The 21371-nt window shown below is 49.9% G+C and overlaps 1 protein-coding gene across 1 annotated transcript in view; it reads left to right on the top strand.

Annotated features, from left to right (window-relative positions):
* CIC (capicua transcriptional repressor) overlaps positions 1 to 21371 on the top strand; it is a 786494-nt gene that overhangs the window by 727902 nt on the left and 37221 nt on the right. Inside the window, exons 19-20 of the mRNA XM_085615585.1 lie at positions 11354 to 11485; positions 12254 to 12385. Coding sequence (XP_085471711.1) covers positions 11354 to 11485; positions 12254 to 12385 — 264 coding nt within the window. The remainder of the gene's footprint in view (positions 1 to 11353; positions 11486 to 12253; positions 12386 to 21371) is intronic.

The following is a 21371-nucleotide window of genomic DNA, read 5'->3' as shown; positions in this document are numbered from 1 at the left end:
ACCTCTTCACAATCTTCTCTGAATCTTATTCTCTACTCAACCTGTGGTGGGTTTTCTGGTCAAATATTCTGCAAGCTAGCAATGAGTCTGAGCCATTATGTTGAACTGTATTGTGCACACCTTGGTTGGCAGGCAGTTAATGAGAGCCCTCATTGTCTTTGATTAATAACTGGGATGTCGGAGGGGAAGTTTTTCGAAGTGTGGACCATTCAATGTCCCTTCTGTGGATGACGTGTAGCTGAGTAGGAGGATTGTAAGCAAGACTAATATAGGCATCTCTAAGGGATGGCAGGTGGTGAAATCAGCATGAGGAAATGTTCTGAGATCCCTTCAAATATCCTCAGTCAAAAGCTTTATGATTTTGGTTCAAACCTAGTATGGAGTTAGTGAGCAATATGCCTGTCTGAGATGGAACATAGGTACATCTAGTCGCCATCGTTTTATAGAGGAAATCACTGTGAGGCTGCAGTGCGTCCTTTTCAGGCACACATTTACAGGGAGATAATACATGCTTTTGTTTAAGTACACGAATATGTGTATGCAAGAGCTGGGTATGTTTTAACCAGTCTTGTGCCTCACCATGTGTACTTCACGGGAACTGGGTTGTGATTGCCTGCTAAATGGCATTGAAGATAGCATGTACATTAGTATAAAGGTCTTGCCAAAAGTCAGTTTTTTTTTGCCTGGTGTGATACTGTTTCAGGAAGTCACATACTTCCCTTCTGGGCTAATGACAGCAGGCATGCTTGGATGTCATTCCTGATGGAATGGTGTTTGAGATCTCATGTTATATTGGTTCAGGGATTTACTGTGTTCTGACCACAAATTGGCACTTTTGTGACGAGTGGCGTTTTTCTTTACAGTGAGTGTGGTTCATACATTTTAAATAGGATGATTGAATTTGGTATTTTCAGCACACCGTCATTTTTGGACAGAAACTTGGCAGTGTTGACATTTCGTTCTAGGATTCACATACTCATGTACCATATTTTATTACTTTTGATTAACCAGTCAATCCAAAAGAGTTAATCTTTCTGCTGCAGAACCCTTTTTTGAATCAGTTACTTTGATTTTTTGTGTGGATCTTGTGAACAATATAATATTCGAAAACATTTTCGTAGAAAGCAGGTTATGCTATTCTAATCATAAACATCGTCAAAACAACTCCATAAATAGTGAAACCTGTATATGTAAGAATTAAGTGTATGAAAACTTTCTCAGAGACTACCATTAAATAGGTCTTCAGAACAAATATCCATCCAAGGTCTGCATGCAGATGTCTGCTTTTTACTGCATTGAGTGTTCTCAACAAAATTTGTATGCTTGGATGGCATGAACAGTTTGTACTTTTCAAGACATCTCATAAAAACTTACAGAGACACAATTGGTTAGTTGTCTCACGTAATGTTTGTATTGTTTTTAGGTCTCGCCTAGCTATTGCGTTTACGCAATCGCTATGCGAGACTCAAGTAAGAGGGGTATTTGAAAGTGCTCCCAAAAGTGGATTGCATGGCGAGCACGCGCACAATCGCGTGCATCGTGCCGCCATGCAATCCGTTTGGGGAAGCGCTTCAGCCCTCTGGCGCGAGCATGTGCGCTTCCCCGCCCCAGCATGCCGAGTAGCGGCTTTTGGAAGTGCTCCCAAAGAGGCCACCAGCTTGCTAGAACGCGCACAAGCATGCGCGCTGCTGCGCGCGCATCCCTTGCGTGCTTTAGCGCGTCATCGCGAACACTTTCGCTTTCACAGCGATCGTGATCGCGATGACTGAAATGGCTGTCACTCTCGCTACCGAATCTCCCCTTCCTGGTCTGCTGAGTCCGTTCTGCTACCACAGTGTGCTACTCTGTATTGTAATGTATAAGACCTTTTTCGGACATGTGCTCTGCATAAATCCTGCATAATGTTGTTATTAACGGAACCGCTAATTGGTTTAGATTGCAAACGCTCCTTCGCTCGAGCACTTCTGTGTCTGACTTAATTCCACCGTCTCTCTTCCCTTGCTCCCTCCACTCCTGCTGACTCTACCCCCCACCTCTCTTTCTATCCGGTGGCACTGCCCCCCACCCCTTTCATGGCCACAGCAGCGCATGTCTTGGCCCCCACTCTGCTCCTCACTCCTTCTGGTTTCCCTCTGCCAGCCCTGCCTCCCTCGGCATCCTTCCTACCAATCTCTTGCTCCCTCCTTCCTCTTACCTCACTGTACCCTTTCTCTCCACAGCCCCTCCTCTCTGCCCAAACTCCTCTTGGCTCTACTTCCTATGCTCGCGGGGCGCCGAGACTTCCATCTCACCCTTTCCACCCCCCACTTCCCCCGCCCCATTCCTTCGGTGTTCTCCCTGCCCTTACTCACTCCTCGGTGTCTGTCGTTGCCTCCCTAATGCCCTGGTGTTCTCTATTTCCTATTTGTCCTCCTCACGCTTCACCCGCCTCTCCCACGTTTCATGCCTCTCCGGTTTCTGTAGTGCTCTGTGTCACTTCCTTTCCACTGGTCTCTCTCCGTGTATTTTTCACCCTCGGCCTCCTCTGTCCTCACAATTCCCGGTGAGTTCCCTCCCACCCTCTCTTCCCACTTCTAGCTGTCGCAACAACCCCCCCACACCCTCGCCTCCTCCTCCCCGCCCACTGCTACGTGGAGTGCGTTTCTACCCATCTTCCTCGCGCAGGCTTCTCTAACCAAGACAGTATTTTCCTCACAGTGTGGCACCTTCTATACTCTCCTCTCCCCAGTCGGTCTCCAAGGTTCTGCTCCTCTCCATGGCCCCTTTCGCGGATATATATATATATATATATATATATATATATATATATATATATATATATATATATATATATATATATATATATATATATATACATACATACATACATACATACATACATACACACACACACCCAAGGTCTCTGCCACCTCCATGATTCCCACCAGGGAACAGCTCTGCCCCCTACTGTCTCCTCTGGAGCCCTCTCCAGGTTGAATCGTTCACCTCCATGACCCCCCTACCATCGGCCGCACCCCCCTCTTGGTCCGACCCCAAGCCCTCAACCCACAGTCCCTCTGCAGGCGGCCTCTCCCTTCTTGATCGCTCTAAAAAGGACACTCCCTCGTGGTGGAGTGGCCTCTCTGTGAGGGCCTCTTTTCCTCAAAGGCTGCTCCAGGTGGTCATCTTGTGATCTGCCCTCCACAAAAAGTAACTGTGGAGGGCATCATTAGTTTTCTTTGTGGAGGAACGAGGGCTGTGGCTCCCCACTGCACATAGGCTTCATTTACACCTTGGGTTGTCACCTCTCTGGGGCATCACCACCAGAAGGATGTGGTCGAATCCCCCATGTAACCCACCTTTGTCCTCTTCCTCCCTCCCCCAGGGCCAGTGACCGCACTTACCAGCCACTCAGTGCCTCTCATGCACTTACATCACGGCAGCAATTATTCTACAAGGATGACTTTCCATGACCTGACACATCTTCATTTGATGCATCTTAATGCTCTTCCATGAGGGTTTGAGCAAAATATGGGGGATGTAATTGAACATGTGAATTTTTATGTTAAATATGATGTGCTTTGTCAAGAAATGTTACTGGGTGTATGCACTGGAAACATCAATTGATACTACTTGTACCCCGCTACTCTAGTGAAGGCAATCCAAGCTCCGACCTCCCTTAGAATCCCACCAACTTGTTACTCCTGTTTTTAGTCTGCTGTTGAGTATTGGGCGTCCATGACACTGGACTTCTCTTTCCTCTTGCTGCCATCTCAGTAGGGCCTAAACTACTCTTCTTCAGGACACTGCCCCTCATCAGGGCACTTTTATCCCTCAGAACTTCCTGCCTTTTCTGGAAAACAGCCCAGGAGGTGGAAGGGCATCTATTATTGCCAAACAATCTCCATCTCCTTCTATGCTAAGACACTTGTCACAGAGGCGGGTGCCCGGCGCTAAAGAAGCCCTATCAGCTTCGGAGCCCTCAATAGGTCTCGCCTTTGGGACCTTATAAGTGTTTAGCCATGCAACAGTTCATGTTATTGCACCAAGGATATTGTGCTGCATAACTAAACACTTATAAGGTCTCAAAAGCGAGACCTATTGGCTATGCCAATGCTTGTTCTCTTTTTTCTCCACTCCCCTCGTTCTTCCAGACCTCATGATGAGTTTTTACCCACCCGCCTAGCAACCTAAAGCTGAAGATTTGGCGGCGAATTTTGAAGATCACATTTGGCAGATTTCGTTGCTAAAAGAGTTTATTGTGTGTTTTTTTGGAGGCTTTATTTATCTGTCAGAGAGGTAAGTGATGGATTTATGAATTCTTGACAGGCCGCAGGGCCGTGGGGGCAGTTTGACAGTTGGGGTGCAGATCAGACCCCCCTCACCCTCCCCATGCCAGCGGCATCTCACTGTCTTTTCTGCCTGTCCCTGCCTCCGCTGGCTCCATCGCAGTCAGCAGGCGTGCAGGTGTACTCCTTCTCGCCAGGGGAGGGCTCTTTGCAGTTGTCTCAACTCCAGCAGGTGCTGCCAGGTGCTGTTTGCCACCCACTGCTTGCCGCCACCTCGTGCTTGCTTCTCCCCTTCTCGTGCGGGGCGCTTGGGTGGTGGTGCTGGAGCCTCAGGGCTTTGGGGATGCAGAAACCCGGAAGACCGGCGCCGTACAGCTCGGCGGCTCCTGCACTCCTAGTGAGAAACGAGCAGTCAGGGTCTGGGTCTGAGGGCAGGGTGAGCGAGCGAGCAGCTCTAGTGCTTACACTGCTCAAGCTCAATTTTCCGACCCCTACCCGAGCTACGAGCTCCCGGCTCTGTGCGTGTGCGCGTGGCTCCTCATCCTCCAGTGCCTGCTTCGTTGAATGCAAATCTCCCTTGCAGATGGTCAGAAACTCATCTGTGGTGGCAGGCTGGAAGTTACCAGGCAGCCAACACACCAGGATACTTGGGGGGTTTCAGGGGGCACCTCTAAGTGGCCCTCTGGGTGCATGTCTTCATAAATTCCGTACTAGCATCAGTACGCATTTATTAAGATGAGGTGTTTGATACCAAACACCACTATTTTCAATGAAGCTATTGTGCTGGGTAACTTGTAATGTACAATGCCCGATACTTGACCTCCAATTGATTGCTGAACACTTGGAAGGCATATTTATGGAACTAGGCATCCCAGGGGCATATCTGCTCATGCAGATGTGCCCTAACCTGTACTATAATGCACGCTTCCTTAGGATTCTTAAGGCTTGCTGTAGGGGTGACTTGCATATAGGGCATGCAGTGTACTTCTGCATTGCACTGCGGGAGTGGGCAATGTTGTGTTTTCAGAATGGTGTTCACCATTTCACGCATCCTGCACTGGCAGTCTGCATGCAGTTTGTATGTGGGTCCCATAGGGTGGCATAATACATGTTGCAGCCCTTAGGGGACCCTCTTTCGTACCCAAGCCCTGGGTACCAGGGATATCATTTACCAGCGACTTATTGGGGTGCTAAAGTCCTTGCATTAACAATGGGATCGTTTTAGTGAAAGAGCACTGGGGCCTGATTAGTAGGGACCTAGTGTACTTCCAATCACAAACATCAGTACCAGTGAGCAAAAAGTGGGGGTGAGTATGTTAAAAAGAGCACTTTCGTACACCTTGGAGTTCCATAACTGTAGAAAGGCGCACTGCCTTTGGCCTCGTTCCTCTGTATGGTTAGGGAACTCCTCAGTGGCTCGCAGTATTCTCATCATGTACGGTAAGGGATACTTAATCCTTTTATTTAATTAAAAACATTCTGGGCTGCCTTTCTTACCTCTTAGTGCCCAGAAGAAGCTGGTGAGCCCTTTGATAAGCTGAGACTGTGGTTAGGGAGGCAGTGATTAAGTATGGTGATACAAATTCCGCCTAGCTGATTGCGCTTGCAAGGAGATGCTTCTTTTTGTATGGTCACCTCCAAGTTTTCTAACTGAGACTGTTGGTTTTTTTAATACTCAGAATGCACTGAGGCCTGCTAGTCAGACCTCAGAGCTAGTGCCCAGACTCGTGTATGTTGATTTGGCTGTGCCCAATTGGAAATAGCTAACTTATGTGTAAGCCCCTAGCATATGTTAAACTGGCACCCAGGGCATGTAAGTTAGAGGTGTACCCCAGGGCTTGCAGCCTTGGTTGTGCCACCTTGGAGGTCCCTTACATAAATAAACGAGTCTGCCACTGTAGACTGGCAGAGCAGTCGTGCACTGCTGGCCCGATTTTGTAATTGAAAGCAGTGGCAAAGCCACTACTTCCCCTGTACTTCTGTGTATGTCACCTCTCTGGTAGGCCTGCCGAAAGCTACGGCAGGGTACAACCTATGATAAGGGCAGGACTTGTAGTTTACATGTCCTGAAAGTGAACACGCAAAACCACCATTGTTACTGTGAAAAGACTTGGTCACCCCGTTGAGTAATGCATGATTACACGCTGACCCCTCAACTGTGCTAACTCCTGACCGGTGCAACCAAAGTGGGCACTCCAAGGTATCAAACAACTCGTTACATAAAGCCGACTTGTATCCCAAGTCTCAGTGTACATCGTTTGCAAAGCTGCCACCTTTTTGCCTTTAAAAATCCTGTGCCTTCCTGGACACACATGGAGCCTGTTCCATAAGACAGTTCTCTGCCCTCCTGGAGAGGCGTGCCAACAACTCTCAGGAAGAACTATGAGGGATTGCAGGCCAGGGAGGTATTACCTCCCTCCTGCAGGAAGCCACTTAGATGTTAGACCCAAAAGGCAGGCTTCAATGCAAAAGCCGCCTTTGAAAGGCAGATGTGTCACACTAGGGAGGAGGGCTGCCCCATTGTTAAGGCAGACAGGCTGGTACGAGAAGCAGAGCGGGGAAACAAGTTGCCAAACCGGTTCTCTAAGGGCATGGAGCCCTGAGGTAGCCACACCCCAGGGGTGGACAAGGGAGGTCTTAACAGCGAGAGAGGGGTCTCGCCATCTAGAAAGTGAGCAGAATGGTGCCTCCTGGGATTGCTAGGTTCGACACTCTACATGAAGTGGTCACTAAGTGGAAGGGACCCTAATAGCCGAATGGCTACCAACAGCAGCCTTCGCTGAGGGTATTTTCCTGGCCTAAAAGGGGCACCCCTGGCATCCAGTCCTCGGATCTCAACCCATTTGGAAGAAAGACCAAAGGAGGACTGCCTTGTTGCACCGAGCGATTAGCGAAGAGAAGACTGCACCTGGTGGCTGGGCGAAGAGGGGGACTATGCCTGCTGGGTCTTGCTCAAGGAGAAGCTCTCTCCAGAGCCCAGTCAAACCAAGAGACTTCCAGGGACAGCTGACTGGCCTCCTGTTCGTAGCAGCCGAAGAAGTATGCTGGGGCAAGTGGTAGCCAAAAGTCTTCAAACTGCCACCACAGTTGCCGTGCAGAACCAAGACCTGATGCAGAGTTACACCCGAGTTCGCTGAGCTGTCGGAGATTTGCTGAGACCTTTAGAAGGCGAGTTATCGACCCGGGAGGGATTGGCCTGTGACTGCGACACCGGGTGACTGAACTTTGGCAAGACCAGAGAGGACATTGGGGTACGTCAGTTCTGCAACCAGAACCCCCACATCACCTTCGTGGACCGCGGAATGCCTGCAGGAAGATCCCTTTCGACCGCGTTGAATCCACAGCATCCTTGAAGCATCTTTAACTTCATTCAGCCTTGTGTAGGAAGCTGGCTCTGTGTATGATATTACCACTAGGTTTTTATACAGTGCACAGAGTCCAGGGGTTCCCCAAAAGTGTGCAGGGCTCAATGTGAAACCCAAAGTGCCCTATTGGTGGTAGGGTGGGTGAGCAACTTTAGGCCTAACACAAAGGAGTGTAAGACGTTTATTGTACAACAGTGATAATAATGGACACACGACTCAAGAATAATATCCAGACCATTTTTAGAAAATTGTACATCATTTGTACTTTATTTTAAGACCAAGATCTTCGCAATACGGTAAGTACGTTTTCAACAAAAAATACTTTTCACTTTGAAAAATCGACACTTAGAAACTTTTCAGCACAGTTCAATGGGTAAAACAATATTGCGGTTAAACAGGAAAGCAATGCACGTGCAATCCTAGTCTTCGGAACCAAAAGTCAGCAAGGGTCAGGTGAGTATCAGAACTGCACCACCAGCGGCACAGGGGCAGCCGTGTGCGGAGGTCAATATCGGAGTTTGGCCCAAGGCTTTTCAATGGAGACTGGGGGTGCCTGAAGCCACACTGTTTGCAGGTTAGTAGATCGGTTGCAGTGGCAAAGCTTTGGTGGTTAAGACCAGCATGGAGGGCACAGAGCAGCACCAAACGTACACCACCAGTGGCACAGTGGGACGTCTGGGTGCAATTTCGATGTCGGGTGCCCAGTGCTTTTCAGTGGAGATTCTTCTTTCGGCAAAGAGGCTGCAGGTGTGGCACCGGAGGTTGCAGGAAGAAGACTGACAACACTAGAGATAACTAGAGATGTGGGAGGTTGTACAAGCGCCCTCGGTGCAGCTCACCAAGGCCCAGGGACTTTGGGTGCCGGAGTGCCTTTTGATGTAGAATTCTTCTTGCTGGTCGCGGTCAGGGGGAGCCTCTGGATTCACACTACAGGTACCGTCATGGGGATCATGAGAGGTGGGCCAACGCTGGACACAAGACCTGGATCGCTGGGGAGACTTCACTGCACAGGTGAGCCACTCAGACTTGGGCTGTGGGCGTCGGGTGCAGAGTGGGCAGTAGACACTGATCTGCCTGGATCTGGTGTCCTTGGAGCTTGTTTCTTCTTGAACAGGCCCTCTATCCACAGGAAATTGGAGTATTTTTCAAAAGCAGCAGTCCTGCAAGGGTTTTCAGAGGTCACTGGCTTCTAGTCTGGTTGCAGGTTCACAGAAGCTGGAGGCAGGCCAGTAGTGCTGGGGCCAAGGCAGTCGACCCCTTCAGTCTTCTCTGTAGGGTCGTCTTCTTGCTTCTTAGGTAGTTGCAGATCTAGTTTCTAGGTCTGGGGGAACCACCTAAATACTAGATTTAGGGGTGTTTTAGGGGAGTAGCAGATAGGACAAATGGGCACCTTACCTGGGGTGACCCCACCCTCTACCATGCCACCCTCCTGTGGGATGGGCATAGACTTAGCCCTGATTGGAGGGATCCCCTCATCTTTGAGATGGCGGAACCTAAAGATGTTCTTCACCTTGCCTCCCCCACCTTAGGGGAAGGTATGGCAGAGGTGGGCACACCACCTATTCTTCTAAGTTTTCCCGCCGGTTTTCCTTCCCAAAGTGGGTGTGTAAACTAGGGGATACCATCTGCTGCTAGCAGCAGAGACTGGGGGCTACATTATACAGGCGGGCAGGCGTTTGAAGCTTCCCTCTTAGAGCACTGGCCAATCCTGGGAGACAAGGTATGACAACTCTGGCCAGGATGTCCATTGTTTCTGGTCTCATAGAGCAGGGGCTCTCTAAGCAGGGGTTCAGAAGCATGTCTGGTGGTGGATGGGTGCCAACAGCCAGTAAGAGAGCACAGCAGGGTTGGTAGGTTTTAAGGGGGCACCTTGAAGGTGCCCTCTGGGTTTATGGTACAATACAGCACAGATTTGCATCATTGTAGATCTATTGAGAGGAGTAGTTTAGTACCAAATACTCCTGTGTTCAGTGGAGCCATCATGATTCTGTGGAACTCAAGTTGTTGAGTTTCCAGCCCATGAATTCTCTCTGGCAACACTGGCACTTACAATATTAAGGAATGGCACCCAATATTGTAGGGGCAGAAATGCACTCACCTGTGCTATAGTGCTCCCTGCCTTAGGGCTGTGAGGCCTGCTAGAGGGGTGGCTTATCTATACCATCAAACAGTGCTAGCTGGCATGGCACCAAGACAGGGTACCATGTCGAATTTGTCGTTTTTCCTCTCACAGGGGTCTGCTAGCTGCAAGGGGAGTGGCATGTTCCCAGTGAAGGGGTACCAGGGGGCCCTCTTCAGGCCCCAGGCCCCAGATACTCAGAGTACCATTTACTAGGGACTTACAGGGGGCAGAAGTGCCAATTAGGGATCTGTTAGTGGGGAAGGAGCACTGCCACGGGGGACCTGGTTGGCAGGGACCCTGTACACTACAATTGAAACCACATGTAAACCATGCAAAAAAGAGGCACTTTTTCACACCTTGCATCAATACCACTCCATAGGAATCCATTGCAACGCGGATGAAGTGCCTGGAACTGCGTGAAGGCTGGTTCTTCTGTGAAGGTAACTGTTCTTGAGGACCTTGCTGGTCCCCCTGACTAGCGCCCTGCCAGAATTGTTTGCCCCAATTACTTCTATCTGACTGCATTAACATGTACCCAAGTTTTCTTTGAAAAGGTTTCTCAGTGTCAAATGTTGAATTTGCCAAGGGTTGTTTGCTCGTTGAGTGAAATTGCTTCGATGTATAATTTCTCTCTCCGGAAACCGCCTGTGGATGTTTTTAATTCTAGTATCTAAATTATTATAAAAATAGTCTATTTGTTTAAATTGGTTTTGTATTTCTTGAAAGTCGCCTCAATTTCTTCTTCACTCGTTTTGGGGCTGTTCAGATGTGTGACACGTGTTCCTATGTGTAAGCTGGAGGTGCTCAGAAGGCACAATTGTGAAGGGTTCGAGGTGGGGTGAAGAAGGTAGTTGTGTTCAGCTCCAAGCTTTGCTGGACACTGGGGCACATTAACGCCATTGGGAAAGGTAGCTCTGCCTCACTATGCCCTCAAGCAGTTGCGCTTGTAGCTTTGCGGGTGCCTTTTGAAGTGGTGGCCTCAGCGGATGTTTGACTGACGGCCTGCACTCTGAATGAAGAAGCGTGAACCAGCCGCGGGGCCAGCAGAGCCTCTCGTTACTCTTTGAGAACATCAGAAGCCGCTCTAGCTACTCCTAGACATTACCATTAGCAGTCCACTCATCTCAAAGGAGTACTAAACTCTGTGACATTCTCTTCCTGCCCAAAATTGGCTCTCTGTTGCGAGCAGGCAAGAGGACTTTTCGAAGCCTGAATATCTACCATAGAACATCTTACCAAAGGTATGTATTTTGTTACTCTTGATTTCTAACCTCTCTGAACAGCTAGAGTAAGTACCTCTTGGTTGTTCAGCTTGATTGTCCCCGAGTATGCAAGTGGTGTCCATAGGAAGTAGCCTAATATCCAGATGGATTCCACCAGCACATGTTCCCTGAGAGAACAGTGATCGATATCTGTACCCCACAGATACTGCCCTGTAAACATTGATTGCCTCACGCCACACATTTATTTCGAATATGGTGTGAGAGTCTTTACAATTGTAGCACACTTTTCTCTGTTCACGTTGTATGTGAGTAGCACACATTTATGATGTGGCTCATGCAGTGAGACTAATATTGAACTATGGTACTTTTTTGCAGACCTGGACTCGTCAACGGAGGATCCCATCTCCCCGAAGCGCAAAATGCGGCGCCGCTCCAGCTGCAGCTCGGAGCCCAACACCCCAAAAAGCGCCAAGTGTGATGCCGAGATTTTCACCTTTGACAAGACAGGTAAAGAAGCTATTACTGTGCACTTGCCCCCTTTAATCATGACAGTGCAATGCCATCAGACCAGTGTCTTGTGGAAGACCTTCCAAGTTATTGTTATATGCATTTGTAGCGCGCGCGGCTACTCCGAAGAGTGTCCCGGCGCGAATCCTGAAGGGATCATGTACCAGAGTTTACAACAAGAAGGTTTTCAACTTTTTCTTAAAAGTCCGGGAGTCTTGGATGCTGCGGAGAGCCAACGGCAGAGCGTTCCACCCCAGAGCAGCTTTCCGGACAAGGGAGCATCCGCCAAGCCTTTGACGAAAGAGCCGGGGGATCTGAACCAGTAATTGGGAAGAGGAGCGCAGCTGTCTCGTCGGGATATAAAAGTGCAGCTTGCAGTGAAGCCCTTGCAGTGTAGTTTAGTGTGAAGTCCCTCTTTGCTCTCTGAACCTCCCGTAATGCATCTCGTAGTGGTTAGTGCGTAAGTGTGTGTATGTACGCACTCTTCTTAGTGCTGTGCGAGCAGCTTACTGGGAATCCTTCACAGTGCACTGTCTAATTCCCCAAGAGCCACATGTGCAGCTTACTCGAAGGCCCGTTCTGGTCCCTAACTTTCTGACCAGGAGCTTTTATAGACGCACTCTCACTTAAGGGTGATTCTCTTCCCTGGTGTTTCTTGCTGGTCATGGACATTCTGTCAGTAGTCACTGCGGCTCTTCCCTGTTGGTCAGGCAGATGCTCCCTAATCAGTCACTAATGTAGGTACCTTGCTCTCTGCTTCCTTGGCAGGTATCGAGTCTGACGACATGCTGGCAGAGATGGAATATGAAAAGGTGCCATATTCATCACTGCGCCGAACACTGGATCAGAGACGTGCGCTGGTTATGCAGCTGTTTCAAGAGAATGGTTTCTTCCCATCAGGTGAGAGGGGATGTAGATCTCGGTGTGCTACCCAGAAAACAGGTGCTGTCTGAACAGGTAAAATGCTTCTTACTAGTTTATATACCTGCCGAAAGGTCCTGCAGGGTGAACTAATGCAATGTCATATCCATGCAGCCACCTTGAGGCTCTGCACACCTGAAGGTTTGATTTATGTGTCTTGTTGCCAGTTGTCCATTCTATCCGGGACCCTAATCCCAGCAGTTGTGGTCTGTGAACCAAGCTTGTAGGCTGGGACCCAGCATAAGGGAGACCCCTGTGACCTTTGAGATTGTGCCAGTGTAGGCCTATGCCTCTGAGATCTTTGAGGTTGTGTGTTATCACTGGTTGAGGAGAGTACCATAGTACAGCTACTTCCATTACATGAACCCAGCAGGCTTGACTATCATCAAAGGATAACATATTATGGTTTACTTTAGCTCAATAAATCTCGATTCTGAGACCCAGAGCCTAAGACTGTGGTCAGGGTGCACCAAGTGTACTTTCTAGTCAACCAGAGACTACTGTCCATGGTAGCAGCTTACCTTTTTTCTTATTGATAGGACGGAAAAAGCCCTTTATCTGGTCATGGAAAGGTGTGGTGCAACAGGCCCCAAGTCTGTCGAGGTCAACTTCATATAATGCCAGATCCTGCACCGACATCTCTGCATGCGTATTGTGTGCCATTTGTGTAATTGGTGACCAGTAGCAGAACTCAGTCTTTTTTGTGAGTGTGTAGCTGCAGAGACAGGTAAGATCCATTTTGGATGCCCCTTGTAGAACCTGACACAAGATGGAGGTTGAGTGGCAGCCTTTCTGGACAGTGGACGTGTACTGCTTCTATTACTGAGCTTAAGGGTGTCGCCTCAGTCATTTAAGTGATGAAGGGTGTAAATAAGGCTCCCTTATTAGCAAGGGTCTGATAACGATATCTACCTGAGCCCTGCCGTAGCGGGGAAGGGGAGGTGAGCCCACAGATTCTGTTGGGGAGAAGGTATCCTCTAGCAGAGCCTGCCCCTTTTTCTCTCCCATGAGCTACTTCAGAAGTCTGATGACTGCCAGGTGCAGAGTCTTTACTCTTCATTGTGAGTGTATTTGGATGCTTCAGTTAGAGGCAACATGCTGTGGCAGCCGTCAGCTTTGACAGAGAATGTGTCTGCTCTGCCGAAGGAAATAAGAGCTATAAAAAAGGAATCACTCTAAACTGGTGCCTGAACATTGACCACGTGATCAACATCTCTGAAAGTGTATATAAAGGTGGGACCCAAAGTTGGCCCAGTTTCAATGTTCCAAGTTCTTCACCTCAGAGTATTCGAAATACTTCTGCTACATTTGATAGCCCGTCAGCCAAAGGTGAATCATATTGCCTAAAACCTTGGGTCTGCTTGTAGCTTGGCCTGCTATGAGAAGCGAAGGACCAACTGTAGGAAAGTGGCTCTGTATATACTGTTCCCAAATAGGTACAGGGTGCACAGAGTCCACAGTCCCCAGAGGTTTGGCAGAGGCTAAAGTTAGATATAACCTTACTCTCTAAAGTGGTAGCTTGGTCGAGCAGTAAGGCAGTATCAGAGGACAGTGTAAAGCATTTGTTGTACACACTCAGTCAGCAAATGGTCTCACACACTCAAGAACTAAACTCTAGGCCAATGGTTTGTATATAAAAATATATGGTTTTATTTTACAACCAACAATAGGTATCAAAATATACTTTCTCAGAATGAGATGCTTGGCGGGTGCGGAGTGTGCAGGGTTCGCAGTTCCTGGCTGATGCCAGGAGTCAGTTACTTGCTTTGAGCAGTGCCACTGCTCGTGGGAGTCCCAGATGCTCAGAGTCACAAGGAAGCCAGGTCCTCCGGGGTTTGTAAGGTTGCTGACCACGGGAGGTGTCGGGATTTAGCAGGAGCAGGTTCGAGGGTCGACAGGCCGGTAGGGCTGGGGCCAAAGCAGTTGGTGTCTTCCTCTTGTTAGCATCTGCACGGCAGGTCTTCTATCTTCTTGATCTTCTTTGCTGTTTCGGAATCTGGATTCTAAGGAAGGAAGGTTCAGGGTGCCCCTAAATACTAAATATAGGGGCGTTACAGGTAGGTAAAGGGCAGGGACCAGATCCCGAATCCGAAACAAGCAAGAAGAATAAAAAGAAAGAAGACCTGACGTGCAGCTGCTAGCAAGAGGAAGATACCAACTGACTTGGCCCCAGCCCTACAGGCCTGACGACCCTCGAACCTGCTCCTGCTAAACTCCGGTGTCTCCAGTGGTCAGCAACCTCAAAAACCCTGGAGGACCTGGCTGCCTTGTGACTCCAAAAGACTGGGACTCCCAAAGCAGTGGTTCTGCTCAAAGCAAGTAACAGACCCCTGGCACGAGCCAGGAACCGCGACTCCTGCACACTCTGCACCCGCCAAGCCTGACCTGTGCTGGAGTGGACAAAGACCACGAGGACATCCCCCCGGCTACTGTGACCCCAAATCCAGCACCCAAGGACCCTCCTCGACGCTCCTGAAAACGCCTGCAGCCTCCACACCAGAGACCCCCCCCCCCCAACCGCGACCAGCTGAGGGTAAGATTTCCTGACGCGAAAAGACATCCCTGCACCCGGCGCCCTGCGGCCCCCTGTGCCCAGCTTCTGGGTGCCTACCTAACCTACAGCTTCCCAACTTACCTCTCGAAGTGGTGGTCACACCTGAAGAATCTTCGTCCCCGAGCTTGCAGCCTTTGTTCGTCTTGTAGCTTCTCCATAGAAAACCATTGAGCGCCCAACGGCTCAAAAGCACTCTGCACCCAGCCGCCAGTGCGCCCCTGAGAGTGAAACATCTATCCTAATCTACTTCCCTACTTGCCCCGAGTAAGTGACCAGGAGCCCAGCTCCCACAGCAGCGTGGCCTGCTTGCCAACAGCCACCAACCAAAGGCCCCCTGCCCGCCATAGGATAACATTGGGCCTAACTCTCTCTGCACCCGGCTGACCCTGTGCCGCTGAGGGTGTAACAACTGTACCTACCTGACCCTGGGAGACCCCTGACTCTATGCCCGGAACCTTAACTCTGCAAATCGAGTACTTACCCAAAAGCCGATAACTCACTTGTTTGAGGCATATGAGCTGCAGATTACACACTTTTGCATAGATCGCCATCTGGTGTTGGCTCCGGATGTTTGCACTTGTTTTTGTCCTGGAAAGTCTTTGGAATTCACGAGGTATGCGACTCCTCCTTAGGATCATAGTGCGCAATGACATCGGCTCCATCCTCAGATTGTTTTTTTCCGCCGTCGGGTTCGGATGTGTTTCTCGCGCTCCAGTCGGAACCGTTACCGATTCCAGTTTTCGACACGCAATCCTTCACCTTTTCGACGGTATTGTCTCGAACGCGACCCGTAATCGGCGCGCATCGCTACCAATCTTCCATTCTGGTCGTCGAAGAAGGCCTTCTGGCCGAACCGAGCCTTGGCATCTGGCTCATGGAAAGGACGCCATTTAAGAAGTGTCCTCGATGTGGGTCGAAGTTTCCCCACACCGACCTGCATGAAGTGTGTAACCTCTGCCTCTCTCCCGAGCACGAGGCCAGAGACTGCCTCGCTTGTGCCTCCTTCCGCTTGAAGACCATCCGGCATCGACGAGCTCGAAGGACCATGGCTCGCTCGTCGAGTTCGATCCCTGACATCTACCACGAGGGTGTTGATGTGTGTGAGAAAGTGCCATCTTTCTTGCATGGTATGCCCCCACTTTTTGCTAAATTGCTGAATGTACTTCGATTGAGTGTACCCTGGGTTCCTGCCAATCAGGTGCCCAGGGCCTATGTTCCTTCCTTAAACCACACAAACTCCAAATTGGCAAACCCTAGCCACATGTCAGCCCCTAGTAAATGGTACCCTAGGTACCCAGGGCCTTGTGACCAGGGAAGGCCTCTAAGGGCTGCAGCACCCATTGTGCCACCCTCAGAGGCCCTGTACCCTTACACACACACACTGCCCTTGCAGGCTGAGTGTCTGGGTGCAGGACAAAACAAAGAGTCGACATGGCACACATCACTGTGTACCATGCCCATCACCTACACTGCCAAGGCATATGTCAGCCACCCCTCTAGCTGGGTGCATTACGCCTATGGTGTGGGCACAGGAGCAGGAGCCCTGTGCCCCTACAGTACCCGGGTCCATTCCTGGGCACTGTAAGTGCAGTGCTGTCATTTAAGAATACATGGTGCTGAGAGCTTGTCAAACACGAGCTCCACAGCACCATATTGGCAACACTGAAGCCTGGGAAGTTTGGTATCAAACTTCTCAGCACATTGAACCCACACTGATGCCAGTGTAGGATTTAATGTACTAAGCACCCCAGAGGGCATCTTAGAAGATGCCCCCTTACAGCTAACTTGCAATCCACGTCTGCTCTGAGGCTGCCCAGGCTGCCACACAGCAGACACGTTGCTGGACCCCTGGGTGGGAGAGCCCCTGCTCTCCCGGGCCTGCAACAATGCACATCCTGGGTGAGGTGAGAAATCTCCTCCCCCAGGATGAGCAAAGGGAAGCTTCAAAGGCATGCCGCCAGTTGGAGTTTCCCCAGGCCACTGCAACCCCCCACTCTGGCGGGAAGCTTGGCCGGAAACCCCATACAAGGACAGGGGATGTGCCAGCCTGCCCACCCCACCCCTCAGGTGGGGGAGGCGAGGTGAAGCACATCTCCGGGCTCTCGCCATCTTGAAGATGGGAGGCCCTACCCTATCAGGATTAGGCTACTGCCCCCCTCCCACAGGAGAGAGGCAGGATAGGGGGTGTACCCACCCCAGGACAAGGACCCATTGGTCCCTGGCCTTCACCTACCTGTAACGCCCCTAAATCTAGTATTTAGGGGCCCCCTGAACCTTCCTTCCTCAGATTCCAGATAGAAAAACGACAAGAAGAGCAAGAAGAACAAAGACCTGCCCTGCAGCTGCTAAAAAGAGAAGAAGACACCAACTGCTTTGGCCCCAGCCCTACCGGCCTGTCGACTCTCGAACCTGCACCAGCGCGGCATCCCACGTGGTCAGCAACCTCACCAACCCCGGAGGACCTGGCTACCTTTTAGCTCTAAGCCCCTGGGACTCCCACGAGTAGAGGCTCTACTCAAGAAACCTATTTGCTATCCCTGGCACCAGCCCGGGACCGCGGACCCAACACACTCTGCACCAGCCAAGCCTGGCCAGTGCCGGAGTGGACAAAGACCCAGAGGACGACCCCACGGCGACTGTGACCCAGAGTCCGGCACCCAAGGACCCCCCTCGACATCCCGGAAGAAGCCTGCAGCCTCAGAACCAAGTGCCACCCCAGCCGCGATCAACCAGAGGGTAAGATTCCCGACGTCAAAAGGCACCCCTGCACCCGGCGCCCTGCGACCCCCTGTGCCCAATCCCGGGGTACCCACCTAACCTACAACTACCCAACTTACCTCTCGAAGTGGTGGTGGCACCTGAAACATCCTCGTCCCCGAGCCTGCAGCCTCTTTCCAAACCGGAACATTCCCATTGATTTCCATTGAGCGCCCTAAGGCTCAAAAGCACCCTGCACCCAGCCGCCCGAGTGGCCCTGGCAGTGCCCTCTCTACACTAACCTACTTCCCCACTTGCCCTGAGTAAGTGACGAGGAGCCCAGCTCCCACAGCCGCGTGGCTTGCCAGACAGCAGCCACCAACCAAGGCCCCCCTATCCCTCATAGGATAACATTGGGCCCAACTCTCTCTGCACCCGGCCGTCCTGAAACCGCTGAGGGTGAACCAACTGTACCTACCTGACACTGGGGGACCCCTGAGTCCATGCCCGGAATTTCAACACTACCAGTCGAGTACTTACCCTTAAACCGCTAACTTCATTTTCCTCATAGGGTAACATTGACTGGCTTTTTCTTCAAAAATCTTCTAAGTGTGAACTTTTCAAAACTGCAAAAATTCACCAAAAATCAGCCAAGTGACAAAAACGAATTTACTCACCTGCTCCTAGGTGAGCTCCCAGTGCTGGATCTTGGTGCCCAGCCCTGACTCTGAAAAGTGTTCACAACTATACTTACCTCTAACTCATTTTTCTCCCATAGGAAACCATTGTCTGCTTTTCTGTGAAATTTCTTCTAAGTGTCTACTTTTGCAAATTTGAAATATTCTTTTAAAATCGTACCATTTCTGCAAACGAAATTACTTACCTGCTTTTGATAAGGACCCCAGTCCTGGGTCTAGGCACCCAGTCCTGGATTACTAAAGTAACGATAAAGTACTCTACCTGCAATTTGAATTTCTTGCCATAGAGATCCATTGAATGTTTTCTGTGAAATATTTTCTAAGTGCTAACTATTGAAATAGCTAAATATTATTTAAAAATCATTACAGTTATTAAGTCGACTTTCCTCACTTGATTCTGAATACTGACCCCAGGCTGGTTCTAGGAGCCAGACCTGGAATTCCAAAAGTAATCTGAAAAGTAATTTATTACCAATAACCTGAATTTACCATTGAGCTCAATGCATTGTTATGTTTAGGAAATAGGATTGTTTATTGCAACCAACTGTGACTGTTTACACAAATTTATTGCTTAAAACAAAAGTATTTATATTCAACCTCTCATTCTGAGAAAGTATATTTTTACCCCCTTTGTGGTTCTAAAAATAAAACAAGCATATATTTTATATATACAAATCATTGGCCTAGAGTTCAGTTATTGAGTGTGTGAAACCATATGCTGACTGAGTGTGTACAATAAATGCTTTACACTGTCCTCTGGTACTGCCTTACTGCTCGACCAAGCTACCACTTTTGAGAGTAAGGTCATACCTAACTTTGACCTCTATCAGCCTCTGGGGGACTGTGGACTCTGTACACCCTGTACCTATTAGGGAACAGTATATACAGAGTCACTTTCTCACAATGTGCCAGAAGAACGGGTCGAAGAAGAGCTCATCAGCGCCTCCGAAGCCGATGATTCAGACGTCGAAGCAGTGACTCCAGCTCAACGGGTCGTAAGTACAGGCGTCAACCCCGACCCACTCCCCACAACAACAAAGGCTTCTGTCACACCTTCGCCTTCAGGCTCAGGTGCACACCGACACACTGCTTCCCATGCCCCGCCCTCAGGCCCAGCAAAGAAGCCTAATAAGCCTTCCAGCGACTCGGGCTCGAGTCTGCCTGCTACCAGTGCCCAGACCCAATCATCGGCACCGAAAAAGAAGCCGCACACACCCTCGGGGCCGACTGCGACTTCCACCCCGAAACCTTCGGGACCGAAGACTCCAACTAGTGACTCCCCGGCACTGAAAAAACACTACGAGCCGACGAAAAAGCCACTCCCCAAAACTTCGGACTCACGCTCTTCGGAGCCGAAAATGACATCGACACCGAAAAAATGCACAGAGACTGACAAATCGCATGGCTCCAAACCCCAAAAAGCTCCGCAGCCAGGGCCGAAAAAGCCCTCTATGCCGACATCATCTACACCGAACACCCAAACTTACTTGGAAGAGCTTTTTCAACCAGACCTCAACAAAAACTTTAACTAAAGACCCTAAAACCGGTCAATTGACTCTCAGTTCCAGAAAGAGACCACTGAGCATGCCTGCACCAGCTCCACCACCTAAAAAGAGGGATATAGCCACATCACCTCTAAGGGTACCTTCACCACCACCTCTACCTTCCCGACCTCCGTCTCCTACGCCATCCCCTCCACCAGTAGATGACGACGACACATATGATGACACAGGGGACGGTGACAACATACCACTAGATGACCCCAGTCCTCCAAGCTCCCCTGACCCCTGGGATGACTATAATACGCCTGATGTCCCTAATGTCCCGCAAGAGGACATCTACCCCTCTAGGCCTTCCCCACCAGAAGATACCATGGGGTTTAATCAGCTAATACACCGGGCTGCCCAGTACCACGGGGTCGACCTCCATACAGATCCAGTAGAAGATGATTTTTTAATGGACACTTTCGACACCACCCAAAGGTCCACATCCACTTTGCCCATGCTCAAAGGGGTGATTAAACACGCTACAGAAATATTTAAAGACCCTGTCGGAACTAGAATCATCAATCCTAGAATTGAGAAGAAATACAAAGCTGCCCCTACAGACCCAGCTTACATCAGGGGCCCTGTTCCATTAGACTCCATGGTCGTCTCAAATGCTAGGAAACGGGCTAATTCGCAGTCAACGGGTGATGCAGCTCCGCCTGACAAAGAGTCTAAACTCCTGGACGCCTCTGGCAAAAGAACAGCGTCCCAGGCAGCTAGTATTTGGCGCATCGCAAATACTCAAGCCCTGTTAGCCAGATACAATAGGGCTCACTACGATGAGTTAGAGTCCCTACTCCAAAACCTCCCTGACAAATACAAACATAAGGCAAACGACCTAATACAAGAGGGTAAACTTATCACAAACACCTCTATCCGGTGTGCTCTTGACGTAGCAGATATCGCTTCCAGAGCAGTGAACACAAGCGTCCTTCTTCATAGGCACGCATGGCTACGCATTTCCGGGTTTAAACCTGAGGTGCAAAGCGCTATTCTTAATCAGCTATTCGACCAGCAACACCTCTTTGCCCCTAATGTTGATGCGTCCCCTGAGAAGATGAAAAAGGACACAGATACAGCCAAATCAATGGGAGCCTTGCAATCACAATCTCCCAGACGTTCTTTTCGTCGCTCATCCTACAGGGGCAACTCCAGAGGATACACGTGTGAAAAACCCATCCACCTCCTACAAGTCTCCCACCCAATCCACCTTCACAAGAGGTTTCCACAGAGGAGGATACCGAGGCAACAATAACAAATGCAGAGGCACAACTAACAACACCCACTCTGCCTCCACCCCTGCCCAATGACTTCCCTCCGCTTCCCCCGGATCATTCCACTCCTGTCGGGGGAAGACTACAGCAGTTCCTTCCTGTCTGGACCAACATCACCACAGACAGGTGGGTGCGACAAATAGTGCAATCAGGTTACTGTCTCGAACTTACCTCTACCCCCCCCCCCCCCACACA

The sequence above is a fragment of the Triturus cristatus genome, chromosome 7 (genome assembly GCF_964204655.1).
Source record: "Triturus cristatus chromosome 7, aTriCri1.1, whole genome shotgun sequence".
Taxonomy (NCBI): Eukaryota; Metazoa; Chordata; class Amphibia; order Caudata; family Salamandridae; genus Triturus; species Triturus cristatus.
This window is presented reverse-complemented; position numbering and strand designations above follow the sequence as displayed.